Source organism: Diaporthe batatas, assembly GCF_019321695.1.
Source record: "Diaporthe batatas strain CRI 302-4 chromosome Unknown Contig00017, whole genome shotgun sequence".
Lineage (NCBI taxonomy): Eukaryota > Fungi > Ascomycota > Sordariomycetes > Diaporthales > Diaporthaceae > Diaporthe > Diaporthe batatas.
In genome coordinates this window covers 919,242-937,402 of record NW_025408564.1, presented here as the reverse complement: position 1 = coordinate 937,402, position 18,161 = coordinate 919,242, and the positions used below count along the sequence as shown (strand labels likewise).

The following is an 18,161-nucleotide window of genomic DNA, read 5'->3' as shown; positions in this document are numbered from 1 at the left end:
CGCGCAATGTGGCCTAGCCGTCCTCTCCGCGGCCGCGCCAGCACCCGGTACAAGCCCAGGACTCATTATCACTATGGAAGCAGTGGCCCCCGCCATTGACACGCCTGACACACAGACACCTGTTCCCAAGCATATCAACAAGACCTCGACCTCAAGGGAAAGCCATTTTCGGCGATCTGTACATCTGAACGTGTGCGTACTGGGTTGGGATACTTCTCTCGCGACTATTATGTCTTTTCTCGGGCGGCAATGAGACCAAAAGCAACGTTCTGAAACATGCGAACGGTGCCTGCGCGTTGACGGCGAAGGGGCAAGTTGCTATCGAGCTCCATCGGGCGGGAGTTTCCGCACCGTAATAATAATACGAGGGTTCCATAAAGCCTGCCTGGCTGTGAACCATTCATGGCATATCAGACTTTGGTTGGATGTAATGCACAGCCCATTTGAAGGATGAGCAGCGGTTGAGTGGCATCGCGCGGGACCCGGGCGGCATGTCGGCCTGCTTTTCCAGACGAAGTCGGTGGAACTCGTACAAGTGAACTGGTGGAAGGCAACGCATGCGGGAGAAGAAACACAGGGCGTCTATTCTGGCTTATGATCACACTCACACAAACAAAGCACACGCGAAGTGAGAGTTTCAATTTACCTGTGCCTTTTCGAATCAGTTGCAGTGTACCGACAGACATTTTGGTTCCCCTTTCCTCCCTCAACTGCGCCCATCATCGACTCAGTATCTGCATCAACTTCCTGACATCCATATCTTCCAACCTTCCCACAAGAGCCGCAATCTCGTCAGCCGCATCTTGGCTGTGGTCAGGGACGTAGAGCGTCTGGAACTTCTCCTTCACGCCCTCCCAGTCGACGGGCCTCTCCTTCTCCCAAAGTGGAAGCGGGCATGCTTTGCTGACTTGCGTGCTATCCGTCCATTCGATCTTCACCGTGCTCCCAAATGACTTCAATGACTCGTCCACCTCGGCAACGATTTTCTTGCTCAGCTCCTTGACTGCGGGATCAGTCATCTTCTCGTACACCCCCCACCCCAGACCAGAGCCATATAGATATGCAGATGCAGTCTGGAAGTAGGTGCTGAACTGAGCGTCGACAACAGTCTGTGGGAGTATCTTGTTGGGGGTCGGCTCCCCGACGATTCCCCAGCACGGTTTAGGCAGGCCGACAACGATCCTCGCGACCTCCTTGCCTTGCTCTCTCGCAGCACGCCCGAACTCCGCCGCCATCTCGATCTGCCCGTGCGTCATCCGACAAGCGGGGAACGGCTTGATAGCAGTATCAACAAGCTCCCACCTGCTACCCAGGTCATGGACAGCAAGGGCATTCACGTCCGCTCCCTCAGCGAACGAGTTCAGGAATCCATCCTTACCCTCAATGGCCTTGGCGGCCCCGACCACCCCAGCCTCAGCCAGGTTGACGCAGACGAGCGCATCCGAGGCCGCAAAGCCGGCATGCAGCCGCTTGTTCCACGCCCCGTTCTCAAGGTACTGCATGCTCCCGCCGGCCTTTGAAAGCGCCAGGCCGAACGCGTTCTCGGCGGTCTCGGCGGACAGGCCCCGGAGGTTGCAGAGCGCGGCCACGGCGCCGAATATCCCGCACGTCGACGTGTTGTGGAACCCCTTGGCGTAGCCGCCCATGCCGTTGGCCTTGGAGATCCTGCAGACGGTCTCGTACCCGGCCGCGAGGGCGGCGAGCAGGCGGCCCGGCTGGAGGTCGGCCATGTTCTCTGCCTCGGCGAGGGCGGCCGGGATGACCGTCACGCCTATGTGGAGGGTCCCCGGGGCATAGGTGTCGTCGAAGTCGAGGGAGTGGGCGAAGGCGCCGTTCAGGAGCGAGGCGGTTGACTGGGTGAATGTGGAGCCGCTGCCGAATACTGTTGACTTTCCGGTCTCGCCGGCGCTCAGCTTCTTCAACGCGGCGAGGAAGGCCGGCGTTGAGTCGGCGTAGCTCACGCCTCCCACGGTCACGCCGATGTAGTCGAGGACCAGTTTCTTGAGGGTGTCTGTGACCTCGTCAGGAAGGGATGTGGGGCTCAAGGCTGATGCGAAGTGCGCCAGCGCCTTGGTGGGAGAGTCTGCATTCCCATTTTGCTGGGCAAGTGGTTTTATTGCTTGTTCTGAAGCCATGTTGTTATTCGTATTTCGGGACAGAAACTGCCTGTGTAACTCGATTGTTGTCTTTAGCGGAGGTTCACAGTCGAGAGACCCTCCAGTCCAACATCAAAAGTCAACGGTATTTACTAATAGTACCCGGCAGCAGCCATGCTGTGCATGATATTAGACTAGGATTAGCCTGAATCTAAGATGGCGGGCATATAGCCTACTTGCGGGAGGGAGGGGTTGGAGACGACGGAGCCGACGGAGCCGACGCGGCCCCGAGACCGAACATGTGTGGCAAGTTGGAAGCGAACATTGAAGGAACCCCGAGGGAGTTGGTTGTTCGACGTATTTTTCGGAATGGGTGCTGGCCACATGACGGGAATCCATCCGAGGCATCTCTATGCGCAGGCGCATCTGATATATCGCAAGGCCAAAGATGATCAATCTGCCGTATCTGGTTAAATGGGTCTTTGCGTCGATTTACTCCCGGGCATACCTCAAACATAATGATATGCATCATATCAACTTGATCTCATTACACAAAGGGACGTTGTATCAGTTTCAACTGTTAATTTGCATCTCAGGAATTAAGACCACCGTCCAAGTTTCAATCAAACAATCATTTCGTCGTGAAAGCCCATGTCCATCTGCCCCGGTGATCATCCAACAAAGAGAAGCTCTCTGGAACTGATATTGCTTGGAAAATCAGGGAAGGGAAAGGATGTCACCCGTTATCAGGCGCCGAGGCGAGTGATTAGGAAGCCCACTGCCCCTAAAGGACATCTTGTCATCCTCCTCAAGAAGGTCGGACACCGCAGTTGACTTATTAGCGCTCGTCATTAGCACTTTGAGCCTCTGCGGTCCTTGAAACTTATGTACCATCCATCTCAGCTGGAAGGCTACCAAGCTCATGCTTTTGTCCCATCCACCAAATGCGCCTTCGAACTCGGCGATCTCGTCAATTATGCATATTGTGATCTTGTTGCGCTCGATCTGGGTGAAGACCGCCCCGAATATCTCGCAAAGACTGTCGATATCATCTGGTAGGGCTCGCTCGTAGAGCTCTTTGTCAATTTGCAGCATCTTGGGGAGAATGTCATCTGGCTTGGACAGCAGCTGTGCAAGTAGACTCTGAATCAGACCCAAGGGCCCACTCGGCAGGTGGTCTGTATTCAAGGCATGGTGACCACAATAATACTGCAAGATGACGAGCGACTGGGCCTGGGCAAGAGTAGAGGCGAGCGACGCGCATAACACGGACAGTGGACTCGTTTTGCCGTTTCCGAGATTCTTGCAGTGGCCGTCGAGCATGAGCAGCTTCGACTCATCTTTCGTTATCCATTCTGTGAATTGTTCCATGCTCATGATCCTTCGAGCCAGTTCGCGTCCCTCTGATTCTACGTTGCTCTCTTGCTGGCGGATTCTGTCGATATCTTCGGCAACAGAGTCGATTTCAGTCAACTTTAGATGCTGAATGAGATGTTCCTTGCTCATTGTCCTCTTGACCGCATTCTCGGACCAGGTGGTATTCATATTCGCCTGGTAGCCAAGCCCTAACGTCGCTGTTCAGAATTCTGTGGCCTGAGCTATATTGGTAAGTTAAGAGGGGGCAAAAATGCTTACTTTGCATATATTCATTTTCTTGAATCAATCGATAGAGACCTGTCTGCATCTGGGCTGCCAGAAATTCTTGGAGACATTCTTTGACCGTCGTTTTAATGGTGTTGTCATCTGAAACTCGTGGCTCCCGTTGAAGAGCGACAATCTCTGCTATCGCGCGCATCATGTCATTGTGGTGTGTTGACATGGTTTGACGAATTGACTGAGTTTCCAACAGGGTGCTGGTGGACGTGTCGTATATCTTAGCAAGTCTTTCAGGCTCAAGTCTGCTGACACAAGCTGCCAATGCTGTTTTGGCTCCTGTGACTGTTTTGGATATCTCATCTATTCGTTGTGACTCGACGGCAGGAATGCGATTTATGTTTTTCGAGATGACTAGATCCCTGGTTCATCAGTGAGTCACATAAACCGGTGCAAGAAACCACCTTACATGAGCCCCTTTGCGTCCGGAGCAAGATACTGATTAGCTCGCTGAGGGAGCCCACTACAGTCTCGTAGACCATTTGAGCCGCCTTGCTCAATTTCTCATCGCGCGGGTACAGTTTCCACGTTTCGGTGGCGCCCGAAAGAAGTAGTGGAAGATCCTCAAGTTGCCGGAGGATTTCTTCCTTATTTTTGATTCGCGTTTGCCATGCCTGGACAGTCGCCATTAGTTATGAACAGCAGGATACCTGTGACATGGACGTGGCCCAGAGCTGATGGGGTTACCTGGAAAATAATGACCAATCCCTGGCGCAGTACGCTCAATCCCTTTTCGTCAGGTATCATGCCTGTGAGGGAATGAAGGATATCTGCGATTGCACCCGGATTCCTCAACCAGCTCCTAACCTTGCTGCTTTTGCCTTTTTCGTCGTAGGTTGCCTTGGCCTTAGCGATACAGTCTATCACATCTTCCCAGCCACACTCCCTTGGATCGCAAGTTATGTCAGAAGCAAGGTCATTTTGTCGCATCGCCTCGGACAATATTGTGCTCAGAACCCTGGCATAGTTATTAGCAGCTTCTGAGTGTTCCTGCCAACGGGGGCTGTACTGACGTCGACGGCAGCGGCGTGAAAGCGGCTCGTTGATCATCGTAGAGAGTCCTCCGCCCGAAACCTGGATGCAAATGGCTTGCCGATGTACTCTTGAACCTTTCGAAGAGCTCGAGTTCACGAGCTTCATTCATAACATCCGTTAGCGCCTTGGGATTGGGAACAAGGTCATCCATTCCGTCCTGGTCCTGTGTGATGATTGACCAAGGTATTGATGGAATTGAGTGTCAGCAGATTCGGCCTTCGGAACTTGTTGACGGTGTGCGTGGACACTACCTAGGTAGTTGATCTTGGAAACATCTCAAGTTCATACAGGTCATCAATAGCTAGACTGATTGACCTACGTGGCGTCTCACAAGCGCATTCTAGTCGTCCCTCTCTAATCGGCTTCGTGCATTGTTACGCCACCCCTGCAACACTGCAGGTGTGTGAACACCCGTTACGGCAACCATTGTCTGACTGCAGGACGATCTGTTTATCAAGCCAACCACAACACACATAAAGATCGCAATAGTCATACACTGCATGGCTTGCCAGCAGGCTGCAGCACCGGTGAGAAAAAACCCCTCACCTTTGTGGGACAGAAAAGTCGTGCGTTTATCGACCGTCTCTGCACCTGACAACCGTGGTTTGCCTTGCCTGAGATTCAGTCATGACTTTTGCTCCTTCCATAACAATACACCAAAACAACCGAAAGTTCAAGTCCTGAAGCTTGACGACCCATCAAAGTCTTTCTTTCTAGCTGTGGCCTCTGTATCTGCCTAGTCTGAAGGGGCTGATCAAAATAACATTGCTCAACCATCATGGCGCCAAATATGGTGTCCAGTTCTACGCAAACTCAGTCTGCGGTTTCGGAATCCACCGTGGATCCGGAGAACACGACAGCAGGCAGTACTCCGCAGGAACCTGAGGAGACGCCTAGCGCCCCCCAATCAATCATCGACACGACTACTAGTCAAGATGCCGACATAGTCAGTGCCATCCATGATGGAGCGGTTCTCAGGGAGGTCCAAAACTCCCTGCGCGAAATCAGCTATGGAGTAGATGAGTTGTCAACAACTGTACAGGACTTGCTCGGTCTCTCGGAATCGGAAGGGAATTCCTCCGAAGACTGCGCAAACGACAGTGAGCACCGCGGAAGGCCACGGTTTTCATGGTCCAAACTGAAGTCGAATGCTCGGCGACGTCGAAGATACCGGCAAGGGCTTGAAGAGACAAAAGACTCAGAGAATGGTGATGAAGTCACCAACACGCGGCCAGAAATCATAAATGACGTCAGGGAGTGCAATGACGAGCAGTTCCAGACGTCCTCAAATGGTGACAGCAACACGTCACATTGTATCGATATCTTGATTGAGGTCGATTCGCCCGACAAAGACAACCCGCAGCTCAATGAAACTTTTACCACAGGAAGAACCGGTATGATCGATACTGGGGAGCCAGATCATGTACCGGACCCAGACGAAGAACCGAGCTCGGAGCACAGTGAAACAAAATGGATTCGAATGATAAGAATCAACTCACGTGTCGTGTTGGCAACGCTGAAACACCTTGGCCATGCGACTACCGACCCTGGTTTCGGGTTCCACCCCGTTGAGTTCCCTCGACCATTTCAGGTGCTCATATCCATGCACGAGAAGATGAAGAACCATTCAGCCAGCATGAAATCTAAGAATTTCAATCAGGGGATAAGCAACCTTGACTTGGACTTGGACAAGATGTGGAAGAATAAAGTGGACAGTCGTGTCCTTGCCCTAATCAATAAGGACAATGCTCTTGACGAGCTGACATGTTTTGTGGACTTTATGGAGTCTCGAATCATGCCCGATTCACGACGGTACAGGGGGCCGTCGTCCACTCTACCCAAAACGATCCGGTATGAAGATCTATGGTACCTGTTTAAACCTGGAGACTTTATCTACCTTTCACCGGACGCAACTGCTCGACCCATGTGGAAGTCATCTGCATTGACACAAACCATTTTCCGTGTCATTCAGACCCGAGTCACCAACATATCGCCTACTGTCCCATTTGGGTTCAATCCTCAAGGTGGGTTTCCGCAAAGCTGGGCTTTATTGACCCACTTCATCGATCATGACGGAACATCCTACGCTCCAGTACCCTTTTTTATCTCTACTATTGCTCCGTTTCCGGGCAAGAAAAAGGTCACAGAGCTGGTAGCATACCCAGTATCATACTTAGAAGACGAGAGAATCATGGCGGAAGCCATCTCAGATGGACAGAATTTCGTCAGCCTGATGGAGCGACGTTCCGGCTTCTACAGCGGCTGGACGCAAACCGTGAACCCACTTGGACAACCTGTTGAACATGTTCAGACGGCTTCCCCAGGAAAAAGGTTGTCAAGCCCAGAGCACATCGAGAGCGAAATCCTCGTGGACTTCCAAGAAACCTTTCATGCAATTCCTGATTGGAAGGCTCCATTTTATAGAACAGCACCCCCCAGCCAGGGTTCAGACTGGTATAGGTATCAATTAACTACCATCATGGTCAACGGACCCTCACCCCCGATCCAGGTGGATCGTGGTAACGAGGGTGAGATAAAACCCCGGCGGTATAGAAGCGCAAGGATGATACGAGACTCCACCGAGAAGAACGAAGCCATAACGTTCATAATTGAAGATGAGTTGGGTCTATTCATGCCAAGCACGAGACCTGCTCCCACTGGAAAGTTCCTCGCGTTACTTCCGAGACGGATTTTTGCGTACGCGGTCATCGAGCGCCGATTTTTCCCTCTGGATATTCGTTTTGTTCGCAATTCGGATGTTCACGTTCATGACAAAACGTTTGAGAAGCTCGAAATCAACCAAGATTACAAGCGGCTCATCCTTGCGCTTGTCAAGTCGCATTTCGACAAGGTTGAGACGGAAAAGAGAACAAACACCGAGATTGGAACGCAAGATTTGATTCGAGGCAAGGGAAAAGGTGTTATCATTCTCCTTCATGGAGTCCCAGGGGTTGGGAAGACGGCGACGGCAGAAGCCGTCGCGCTTAAGTGGAGAAAGCCTCTATTCCCAATCACATGTGGGGATCTTGGGTACACAGCCGAGTCTTTGGAAAAGTCGTTGAGTGAAATTTTCCGATTGGCACATCACTGGGGCTGCATTTTGCTACTTGACGAGGCCGACGTCTTTATCACACGAAGGGAAAGGCACGACCTGAAGCGCAATGCATTGGTATCAGGTAAGACTTGCTAGGGTTCCATGACAGTCGATGTTAACATACGCTAATAGTCACCCAAGCATTTCTTAGGGTCCTGGAGTATTACAACGGGATTATGTTCCTAACAACCAATCGAGCAGGGGTTTTGGATGAGGCTGTGAAATCACGAGTACACTTGAGTTTACATTATGACCATCTTACCAAGGATCAGACAGTGGCAATCTTCAAGCAACACATTCAACGCCTCAGGGACATCGAGAGACAGAGAAATCCTGACCCTGACGATCAAATCCTCGTTCTCCCAAAAGAGATCCTCGAATTTGCTAAAGAGCATTACGATCGGGGGGGCAACAATGAAGGCTCCGGGACCAACCTTGGAAGGTGGAACGGAAGACAGATCAGGAACGCGTTCCTGATCGCGTCTTCCCTAGCACACTACGACAGTGAAGAGGACGGCGAAAACGAGGATTTGGAGGACTTGGCAGAACCCACAAGGAAGAAACAGAAACAGTTGGGCAGAAGTCAGTTTGAGCTCGTCGCCCGCACTACCCTTCTGTATGACCAGTACAGACAATCGGTTCACTCTGGCAGGTCAGACGATCGCGTCGCCTTTGAAAGAGAGGAGAGGGAAAAGCCATCTCAGCCACGGCCTCCCACACCCGCGCGGTTCAAGAATTGATTGAGGACACATGGACAGAATTGGGTAGCAATGACGGCCGCTTTCACTTCACTTGGAACGTATTCCGACAACATGGAGTTGGTCTGCTTTTATTTGATGATAGTCGCATTCACGAGGGCAATAGAGATGGTTCATATGTATTGCATTGCCTCCATACGCAGCTCCACGATCGGTAACTTAAGTATTCGATTCATTGTCTGCCTTTTGCACCATATCAAATCTATGCGTTGGCGTTGTTACAAGGCTCAAAAGGCATCCTTAATGTAGACCTCGGGAATTATCACGTCCTGGCTCCATTGATGTCCACGCCACCTCAACCTTTTAGCGCATGTTTAGAGCCTTTCCCCCGGACGAGGGGTAGGCCTGATGTGTCTGACCCTGTGTTTATGGAAGAGGCACTAGATATTGCGCTTGTACCTCCATATCGCTGGCACGCCTGAAGCGAGTGGAGGTGACTCGCTGGCGGCGGGCCTTGGCGGTGGGTGGATATAGCTGCGCGTTGTGGGGTGCCAGGGACTTGGATACCTACATGATGTTCTTGGACAAACTGCATATTTTGTCCATCAATGAGATGCACAGCTGTACAGCGTGGGACTGACCAACGTAGGAAGCCGGACGATACTTGTGCTGGCGTGGGTCTGCCGAGGACGAAGCGAATGGTATGCCCGGCCAGTGGTACAGGTGCAACTCATAGCTGAGCTTAAAATCATGAAACGGGTTCCTGATCACCAAGGACCAGTGATACTTACGAGGAGAACTCACATCAGCGTGTTTGTTGAGGGCCGTTTCTCGGTTAATTGCACCAATCAGTGTGTCGAGCGCAAGCAACCCGGAGTCCTTGGCACGGCCTTCGGCGTCAACGCCGTGGATTGATGTATTCATTGAGTGGTTGTAGTTTCTTTCGTAATCCCTATACGGTCTTTACCACTGTGTGAAGGCACCATGTATGTCGTCGGATGTATACGGAATAGAAGCGAAACCAGTTGATCCGTATGCATCACGAAGGCGTACGGTAGCTTCACACAGTGGTAAAAACTCAACCACCCAGTGTTTAAAAAAATGCGATGCCAACAACGGGATAAGGAGACTGAGCACGTGGATAAGAAAGCCCTTTCTAAGGTAGGTCATCTTGTCCATGCAGGGGCAGCGGCAAGCAGGGGCCGGCTGAAGAGAAAGCTGCAAGTTGTGTTGCTATAATTGTGCTCCGGATGGGAGGCAAGGTGGTTTTATTTTCAATCCCCATATATATAAAATATATATAGTACCTTTATATAATAGTAAATATTTAAGACTTAATATCTAAAAAAATATAATATTAATAATAATAAAAAGAGAATATAATATATAGGTATATAGTTAAGCCTTATATTATATAAATAAAGAAAGTTAGAAGGTATTACTTTTAATAATATTATATTAAAAAGTTAATAAAGTAGTTATATAGTAAGATTAAAATAATCTTTTAAAATAGCCCCTATAAAAAGAAGAGTTCTATAATATAAGACTTAATAAGCTAACTCTTCTTTATTAATATAGTTATTATATAACTATTTAAATCTACCTTTATTAAATAAGTTAGTATAATCTTTATTTTAAACATATAATTAATAGAATAATAATATTATAATAGTAAACTTATTTAAAAAAACCTTTTTATATAAATTTTATAAAAAAATTAAAACTTTTTTAAAAAGTTAAGTAAAATTTATTTATTATATATTAAATAAATATTATATAAAGAAAGTAAAAGTTTAAATATTTAAGAATTAAATCTTTCTTTTTTAAATATATTACTTTATTATTAAGGATTTATTTACTTCTATATAATATATAAAGAATATAGTAGAAGAAGGAGCTTTATAAAGGAAGTTAGTAACTCCCTACCGAGGGGAGGGGGGGTCCCTAACATAGGCATACAATCATATTAAAAATCAACATTTAAATAAAATCTAAACATTATAACTCAATACTAATAAAAGGTTAACAAAATACTATTATAGGTAAAATCTATCAAGAGGTTAATTATATATTAAATTTTAATATTATATTAGTATATATTAGAAATTCTAAATCTACTAGTTTTAAATTTTATAAGTTAATAAGGAAATAAGATTTCTATATTTCCTTAACTTCATAGCTCTATAGACTTAATATAAATTAATAATTAAGCTAAGAATTAGCTAATAAATAGTTAGATTAGGGATGAAAAAGAAAAAAAAACTTAATTCCAACAGGAATTAAACCCCTTTTTTTATCTATATATTAGGCCCCTAATAGCATATCAGGCCTCTAATAGTATATTAGAGCTTAACAGCATATCAAACTAAAAAGTGTCATATAATTTATACAAAACGAAATAATTTCAGTATTATAAAATACTTATAAAAGCCTTTTAATAATATATAGGTATTATATTTTATTTATATTAGAAAACCCCCCTCCCTCTAATAGGTCTATTATATATAGATAAGTTTACAAGTATATATTAAATAATTATTAACTTTATATTTAAAGTATAAGTTAATAAATAGTTTAAAAGCTAAGAAGATAATAAATAGATAAATATATAGTTGAATAAAAAATATAATGTGGTTGAAGCCCTGGATGGGAGGTAAATTCCCATTGCTTGTGAGAACGCGACGGGACAACTGCTTTTCCATGTCATCCAGCTATATCAGATTCTTCGCATACTTTCTTTCGGGCACGTTCATCTGCCTAATTATTCTAAACGGCGCCGTCGAAAGATTTGCGTTTCCCGCACGGCAGGATAAAAGTGCATCGACTTGAAGTCAGACCTCCAATGGCCTGTGCGAAGCAACAGGGGGTGCTTGGCTGGCTTACTTAACTGCAGTGGTGGTTTTGAGCACTGCAGTGACAAGTGGTCCGCAAGAAGCTAGGTGATGCATGCATGAGTCCCGGGAAGGTCACCCTCCAATATTGGAGATCACATCAAGCGATCCCTGGGAGATCGACGCAGTTGGTGGGAAATCACTCGTAGGAGCAATGGGCGTGAACGAGGCTCAACGGGCATCAAACCGGCACAGGAAGCTTAATTCAGGCGCTCGCTTTTGAGCCGCAGCAGCAGGAAGATCGGCAAACCCCCGTTTGCCCATCAGTGTGGGGATAGCCCGGGGTCCCGAGGCCCATTTTAGTCCCAGTTGAGACGAATGAGACCGACTTCTGGAACAGCGCAGGGTCATGAGACGCCGAAACCCCTGAGGCTCCCACGCCCACCCCCTTTCGCTTCGAAATAACCTTAAAACATCGCTCGAATGAGCTTGTCTGCTTTGCGCGGACTGGCCGCTGGCGCGCCTGGAGCGCACTCCTCGTCTTCTTAAAAGGGAGTGGCCAAGGCAGGGTAGGTAGGTGTTCACGATGACTCGTCTCGTCTCATCCCCTGCGGCTGTCACACAGACCCCTGCGGCGGCAATGTCAAACCTGCTAGTCTTCAGGCGGCGGCTTGGCGATGGCTTCAAGGTTGGATGGCACTTGGAACCCCATTAGAGCATATAAACTTCGGCTGAGAAGGATCTGCTTTCATGTGTTTCTACCGGACGATCACGAGCACATTTCCGTTGAAGGTCTCTATTCTATCTCTATCGCCGGTCGTTGGATTCGTTTGTAATATTCCAAGTTTCAATTCTCTCGCTACCAAACTTCACACCCTCTCTTTCAGCAATTTTAATCCTTTTTTTCAACTTCCATCAACGAAAATGAGGTTCGCTTTCGTCATCACAATCTTGGTCGCCAGTGCTTCTGCAGCAAGCCTGCAACCCCGTCAAAGGGGTCGTGGCAAGGGCCGAAAGGGAAAGGGAGCTGGCGCTGCCGTCGGTGCAGGAGCCGCAGGAGGAGCTGCCGCCGGGGCCGCGACTGGGGCCGCGACTGGATCCGCCGCAGGAGGGAACACGGCGGCTGCTGGAGCTGTCCAGAGGGGAGCGTCCACGCTGGTGTTCAAGGAAGACGGAGGTGTCCCTGGAAACGAGTGCCTCACCTTCCGCAACAACGGTGAGCTGTCCCCTGTCTATGCGCCGAACGACGCCGTGGACGATCGCTGACATTCTCTCCCAGGTGAAATCGTCGATGCGGCTTGCGTCAACGAGGCTGCCGACCGGCAAATAACCCCGTCTACGCTCAACGGAGCCGACGTGCTCCTCGTGCAGCGGTCATTCACCGCCGGCTTCCGGCCCGACCTGGTCGGTGTCCAGGCCTGCGTCGGCTTCAACGGTACGACCTTCCGTGCCGAGGACTGCGCCGCCAACGGCATCGAGCTGGTCAGCTTCAACCAGGCCACGAGCCAGCTGGTTGCCACGGGTGGAGCGTGCCAGAGCGGGCATGACGGCGCTGCTCAGCTTACTGTTGATGAAACTGGCCAGAACTGTGCCACTCTCACCACGACCACTGTCACGCCCACAGCCCCTGAATAAGAGATTCGATGCGGAGGACACCGTTAATCCGGGGCTGCATCTTCGCGCGTTGCCATTTTGGTGCACTCATGAGTGACGACGAGATTCACTGGCTCATTCGACATGGGCCATCATAAATGATTCAAACACTACATAATAAATGAAACCCACAATGCAGAAGTATCTTCCGTCCTACGTCACGCTCTGTGAAAATGTAACTGGATACAGCATATCAAATCTTGAGGTCTGTGTTAAGTCGCCATATCCTTCGTCTACTTCGATTTTCATGGATGCTATTGGTAACTTATATGTGTATGTAATAATGCACCACATGATTCCCGAGCGGGCGACAGCATTGTGTCATTCTAGGAACCCAGTCTCGTGTGGTTCGTGGCCAACTACCCGAGCTTATAGTCTTCTTCACTATCGGCCTCACTGCGAAGGCCCATCGGTCCGCAGATCATGTTCTTTTCCGAAGATATTGACTACATGCTCATTGGTTCCCGGCGTGATGCAAAACTTCTTTGTTCCAAAACATTTGGCTTGGTTGCTAGGGATATGGTGATCATGACGTGGAACCACTACAAGGCCTATGGCCTATGGGTGCTTCCTCAGATATCGACTGGTAAAGTCACTCCCCCAAAATTTAAATCCCATACCTAAGCATGTTTGAATCAGTCCCGTCCCGAAGAATGGCCAGGAGCGCACCCGAAACATTGTGGAGCAAGCAGTTGGGGAGTGTCTCACTGTCGTTCGCGAGTGTTCCAACCAACCAAAGCTCACCCGTGGAACCCACATTTAAGAGTGGACGCTTTCTGACAGGAGCCTCTACGCATTGTTTGGGAGCATGACGAATATTTGAGCGCTCAGCAACCGGGAACTTGATTACCGATAAGATGGCCTGACTGTACTCTCCTATAAGCTCTCAGTCATTGCGAGTTCACATCATGGATGATTTCCGGCGTTCGGTATTCATTTTCTACTCTGGCACCCTTATCTCTTTGTAATTCTCCCATAATATTCCTGCTGTTATGTTTCCAGCCTCTTTTACCGCCCTGGTGGCAGGAGCAACATTGGTCGTTGGACGAACTCCTGAGGGGTTCATGCCGAACTCTAATTTTGATTTAATGGTCGTATATGGTCAGACGGCGGCGATGGATGGAGTCATGGTAGACAAAGGAGGTAATACAGTCCAACCTTTCAAATGACTATGAGATGCTAAAAACTGCTAGCAACGGCCAGCGCGCCGACACTGGCCACCAAATCTCGTCTCGATGGGACGTCGTACGCCGTGATCATGGTAGACCTCGACATACCTTCGAATCAGAACCCACACACCTTCCTTCACTGGGTGCAGACGGGTCTTACCCCGGCCACAACAGCCTCAAGCATACCAGTATCAAACGGAACCATCCGAGGCTTCACCCTGTCCAACGCCAAGAAAACAAGTGCTCTGGTCCCCTACACGCAGCCCAACCCACCAGCTCAGAATCCACTCAGCCACAGGTACACCCAGGTGCTAGTCGACACCAGCTCAATGACCCGGGCCGGGCTATCTGCACTCCAGTCAGGCGCCCAGGCCCGCGTGGGCTTCGACACCGCGTCCGTGCTGGAAGCGGCGGGGCTGAGCAATAGTGTCGTCGCGGGCAACTCCTTCAACGTGACAAATCCGGGCGGGGCTGTGTCATCGGCAGGCTTTAGGAACTTCACCTCAGCCTCGGTCGGGGACTCGACTGGCAGCGTACAAGGGAGTGGACAGATCTCGAACCCTGACAACGAAGGGTTCAAAGGGTTCGGAGCTACAAATGGGGGCGGTGGACTCAGTGGCGGGGGCACGCTTACGACCACGATTTCATCTGCGCCGGCCGGGCCGACTTCTGGACTGACGCAGGCTGGGAATACTGGCAGTCAGACTTCAGCGGCATCGACGAGCGTTGGCTGGAGCTTTGGTTATCCAATCGCATGTATGGTTGTTTTTGGATCGACTTTCATTCTCTCGAGCACCTTATAGTTTGATTGAATCGACCGGGCCCTTGGTGGCGGCATTGCTTAGTTAACGGATCTTATTGCAAATGAGATCACTTGTACTTGTTAATACGCCACCTGAACAGACACAAGATACAGGCCCTTCCTAGAAATATCATCAAGGACTTCAGCGCGACTCTTCAAGTTGTGTGCCACAACCGGTGTTCTTCATAATCTACGGTGTATCAAAATCTTCGACTGCGATTTAAGTCTACAAGCATCCTTCCTTTGCCGAGCCTCACATTTGTTCGGAATAGGCGGATGAACGGACCAAGGTCCTGGTAAGCCCCTGGCATGCCTAGAATCCAGACGAAGGTACCCCTGGAAAAGAACCGGCCGGTAGATGTACTCAGAGCTTCGGCTCCGGCGGCTTGGAAGCTGCCCAGCTCTCGAGGATGACGTTCTGTTTGCTGTCCAGCCTCTCCTGCGTCAGCTCGTATAACCTTGGCACGCCGGTGCTCTTGAAATCCACGTCGTCCAGAGCCATTTTGGCAACAGCCTTGGCGGCGAGGAATATCTGGGGCATGCCGTGGCCCGTAAAACCAGCGATGACTAGCTGTTTTGGTCGACTCGGCAAAGGCCCGACGAAAGGCCACCCATCCGATGAGTACCCCATGACTGGAGAACGGTGTTAATGCATTAACGATGTGATATGGTGGACCCCATTGAAAACTTACTGCCTGTCCAAACCTTGTGGGTGTATGCTCCCGAGTCTTCCCAGCCCTTGAAGTTCTTCTGCATGTAGTCGTCGAAATGATGGTGCGCGCCACCCGTCGTGATCAATTTGTCGTCTTCAACGGTGTTGTACCAGCTGTGAAGGTCGTGGTAATATCTCTCCCTGGCGCCACCGACAACTATGCTCCCATCTAGCCGTGGGATAAGATACTCGTACTCGGTCGGCGACCACCGTATGATGTAACTGTTTGGCAGGTGGGGGGCGGGCTTTTTCCGGGGGACGACGTGACTGCAGATTCCCTTGACAGGGACAATCTTGTTCTCAAACTCTGGGAGGATCGAAGATGTATACCCGTTCGTGGCGTAGACCACCTTCTTTGCTCTCAGAGTGCCACGTTCTTTCGTTGTCAGCGTGTAGTACCCCTCCGCATCCGGCTCCTTCGACACCCCCGTAACAGGCGTGTGCGTCTGAAGGTTCACACCAGCATCCACTGCCTTCTGCAACAGGGCAAGTATGAGCTTGTACGGCCACAGGTGGCCGGCCGAGTAGCTGACGCACCCCTTGGCCCCCTTCACGCCGGAGAGCTGCTCCGCGCCGGGGCCTCCCTCGTAGGAGACGTCCTTCATGACGGACAGGCCAGCCTTGCGGAGAAGGTCGAAGCCCGCCTTCATGCGATCGTTGATGGCATCTGTCATCAGCGCGTCGACGGCCCGCGTCAACACGAATTCGCAGTCTATCTGCTCCTCCTCGATGACGGTCTTTAGAGCGGCGAGCGTCTCTGCCTCGAATGAGGCGCATTCCGCTGCTACCTCGAAGCCGTGGGAGACGGCCACGGAGGCTGGGCGGTTGTATGGGTCAGGCTTAAGGTGGCCGCCTGAGGACAGTCAGTATCTTATCACAGGCGCCAAACGGATGAGGACGATATGGTACCATTTCGGCCAGTGGCACCCGAGCATGCCTGCCGTGCCTCGAGGATGACTATCGACGGCGGCGAAACACTCTTTTCTCTACTCTGTCGGAGGATGTGGTACACCACTGAGGCACCTGCATATCCAGCACCAACGACCGCGATATCAACTGCATCCGGGAGGTCCGGGGTGCTCCGGTGGTCGTCGAGAGGGTGGAGCTCCGTCCTCCAGAAAGAATCTGTGGAGTTGGCCACGGGAAGTGGGGAAGGAGCCATGCTTGTCTTTTGCAAGGAGATCAGAGGAGCCTAGGCAGCGGTGACGATCGCGTTCATTGGGACGGCTTGAGGCGTCTTGGTCCCGATGCAGCCCGGGACTGTTGTGCTGCAGTAAAGTTATAGGGCCCAAGAGATTTCCAGGGGTTTGCGTCGGAACCCGCCGACATCGAGCCGGTGTGAACCCGGATGAGCAGCGACTGCCGACGAGCTTATCGGACGTGGACCACTCTTTCTCGACAACCCAGATGCCGGCTGTTTGCGCGCGGATGAGTCAGGCAGTGACTGAGACAGGCAAGTGCCGGGCCGGGTAGCCCTGTCCATCTCGTTCCTCGACGACGATTGCCAGTGAAGCGATGACCCTTGTGGAATGGAATTCAAACATACTATGTAGTACTGTCCCCCAAGGTTCCCACATCAGCATCATTACAATCCGACAGTGAAAGACGCTCAGCGAGGCCGTTCTGATGTCAACGAGGAAAGAAGAGAGCGAGAAGGAAGTCTTGCAACAGCTGCGGCTTAATGGAATAACGAATGATGCATGGGCGGTTTCGTTTCTCGTCCCCATAAATATAAAACATATGCGGCCCCTTCATACAGTGATAAACGCTTAAGATCTAGCGTAGGACAAGAAACAAAAATAAAATAGAACAAAAGTGCTGGCAGAACAGACTTCCGGTTGTCTGGGAGACCTCAGGACTTCAGGATGCCTAGACCTTATACATAGAGAACGGAAATTCGCGCACCCAGAATTGGAAGGCGCGCACCCTCCCTACTATTTAGCCAATTAGAGTATAGAACCTTAAAGTCTTTATAACTTTAATAAATAAATCCTTTTTATAATTTAGAATTATAAATAGAATAAGTTAGTCCTTTAAAAACTTAAGTTATACTTATTAGCTTTATTTATAACCTTTTATTATACTTTATACTTTAAAGTTCACCCTTTTTACCCTTACTAGCCCTTTTATAAAAGATATCTTATATTTTATACTTCTTAATTAGTAGATAGGTGCGTGCCTTCTAATTCTAGGTGCGTGAATTTCCGTTCTTTATATATAAGCTAGTATTTATACACCTAATATATTAGTCCACACACTTAATATCTTCCGTTAATATATATAATACTTAGTTTTAAATATAGAGTTTATATTAACTTATATAGCTAATTAGAATTCTTTAAATTTTTAATACTTTAAGTATAAGCCTTTTTTAAACCTTTTTTAACACTCTTTTTAAAATTCTTTTTAAGCTTTCTA

General features: G+C 49.4%; 6 protein-coding genes across 6 annotated transcripts; 3 read left to right on the top strand and 3 right to left on the bottom strand.

Moving 5' to 3' along the window:
* Positions 1–719: 719 nt before the first annotated feature.
* Positions 720–2,153, bottom strand: KVR01_011826 (uncharacterized protein; the record flags this gene model as incomplete). Its single annotated transcript, XM_044787256.1, has 1 exon — positions 720–2,153. The coding sequence occupies exon 1, from the start codon at positions 2,133–2,135 to the stop codon at positions 720–722; it is 1,416 nt and encodes a 471-aa protein (XP_044638907.1). The 5' UTR covers positions 2,136–2,153.
* Positions 2,154–2,620: 467 nt separating this feature from the next.
* On the bottom strand, positions 2,621–5,030 carry KVR01_012028 (uncharacterized protein). Its single transcript, XM_044794043.1, has 4 exons — positions 4,437–5,030; positions 4,159–4,363; positions 3,732–4,103; positions 2,621–3,661 (listed from the first exon to the last, which is right to left on the bottom strand). The coding sequence occupies exons 1-4, from the start codon at positions 4,887–4,889 to the stop codon at positions 2,814–2,816; spliced, it is 1,878 nt and encodes a 625-aa protein (XP_044639109.1). The 5' UTR covers positions 4,890–5,030; the 3' UTR covers positions 2,621–2,813.
* Positions 5,031–5,354: 324 nt separating this feature from the next.
* Positions 5,355–8,825, top strand: KVR01_011979 (uncharacterized protein). Its single transcript, XM_044788714.1, has 2 exons — positions 5,355–7,960; positions 8,020–8,825. Exons 1-2 carry the CDS (start codon positions 5,563–5,565, stop codon positions 8,616–8,618), a joined length of 2,997 nt encoding a protein of 998 aa, XP_044639060.1. The 5' UTR covers positions 5,355–5,562; the 3' UTR covers positions 8,619–8,825.
* A 3,506-nt stretch (positions 8,826–12,331) lies between these two features.
* KVR01_011854 (uncharacterized protein) lies at positions 12,332–13,042 on the top strand (the record flags this gene model as incomplete). Its single annotated transcript, XM_044790617.1, has 2 exons — positions 12,332–12,623; positions 12,687–13,042. 2 exons carry the CDS (start codon positions 12,332–12,334, stop codon positions 13,040–13,042), a joined length of 648 nt encoding a protein of 215 aa, XP_044638935.1.
* A 1,276-nt stretch (positions 13,043–14,318) lies between these two features.
* KVR01_011996 (uncharacterized protein) lies at positions 14,319–15,032 on the top strand (the record flags this gene model as incomplete). Its single annotated transcript, XM_044781899.1, has 2 exons — positions 14,319–14,449; positions 14,528–15,032. The coding sequence occupies 2 exons, from the start codon at positions 14,319–14,321 to the stop codon at positions 15,030–15,032; spliced, it is 636 nt and encodes a 211-aa protein (XP_044639077.1).
* A 62-nt stretch (positions 15,033–15,094) lies between these two features.
* On the bottom strand, positions 15,095–16,999 carry KVR01_011898 (uncharacterized protein). The gene is made up of 3 exons (XM_044782339.1): positions 16,653–16,999; positions 15,724–16,596; positions 15,095–15,664 (listed from the first exon to the last, which is right to left on the bottom strand). The coding sequence occupies exons 1-3, from the start codon at positions 16,903–16,905 to the stop codon at positions 15,396–15,398; spliced, it is 1,395 nt and encodes a 464-aa protein (XP_044638979.1). The 5' UTR covers positions 16,906–16,999; the 3' UTR covers positions 15,095–15,395.
* Between the last annotated feature and the right edge of the window lie 1,162 nt (positions 17,000–18,161).

What these genes read in the sequence shown, in the direction of transcription:
- KVR01_011979 (XM_044788714.1), top strand. Translation starts at nt 5,563, where the DNA reads ATGGCGCCAAATATGGTGTCCAGTTCTACGCAAACTCAGTCTGCGGTT. An exon ending in GCGCAATGCATTGGTATCAG is followed by an intron (nt 7,961 to 8,019) that starts GTAAGACTTGCT and finishes TAGTCACCCAAG; the next exon opens with CATTTCTTAGGGTCCTGGAG.
- KVR01_011898 (XM_044782339.1), bottom strand. Translation starts at nt 16,905, where the DNA reads ATGGCTCCTTCCCCACTTCCCGTGGCCAACTCCACAGATTCTTTCTGG. An exon ending in GGGTGCCACTGGCCGAAATG is followed by an intron (nt 16,597 to 16,652) that starts GTACCATATCGT and finishes GACTGTCCTCAG; the next exon opens with GCGGCCACCTTAAGCCTGAC. An exon ending in CCACAAGGTTTGGACAGGCA is followed by an intron (nt 15,665 to 15,723) that starts GTAAGTTTTCAA and finishes ACCGTTCTCCAG; the next exon opens with TCATGGGGTACTCATCGGAT.
- KVR01_012028 (XM_044794043.1), bottom strand. Translation starts at nt 4,889, where the DNA reads ATGAAGCTCGTGAACTCGAGCTCTTCGAAAGGTTCAAGAGTACATCGG. An exon ending in CCGGACGCAAAGGGGCTCAT is followed by an intron (nt 4,104 to 4,158) that starts GTAAGGTGGTTT and finishes CCAGGGATCTAG; the next exon opens with TCATCTCGAAAAACATAAAT. An exon ending in AGAAAATGAATATATGCAAA is followed by an intron (nt 3,662 to 3,731) that starts GTAAGCATTTTT and finishes CAGCGACGTTAG; the next exon opens with GGCTTGGCTACCAGGCGAAT.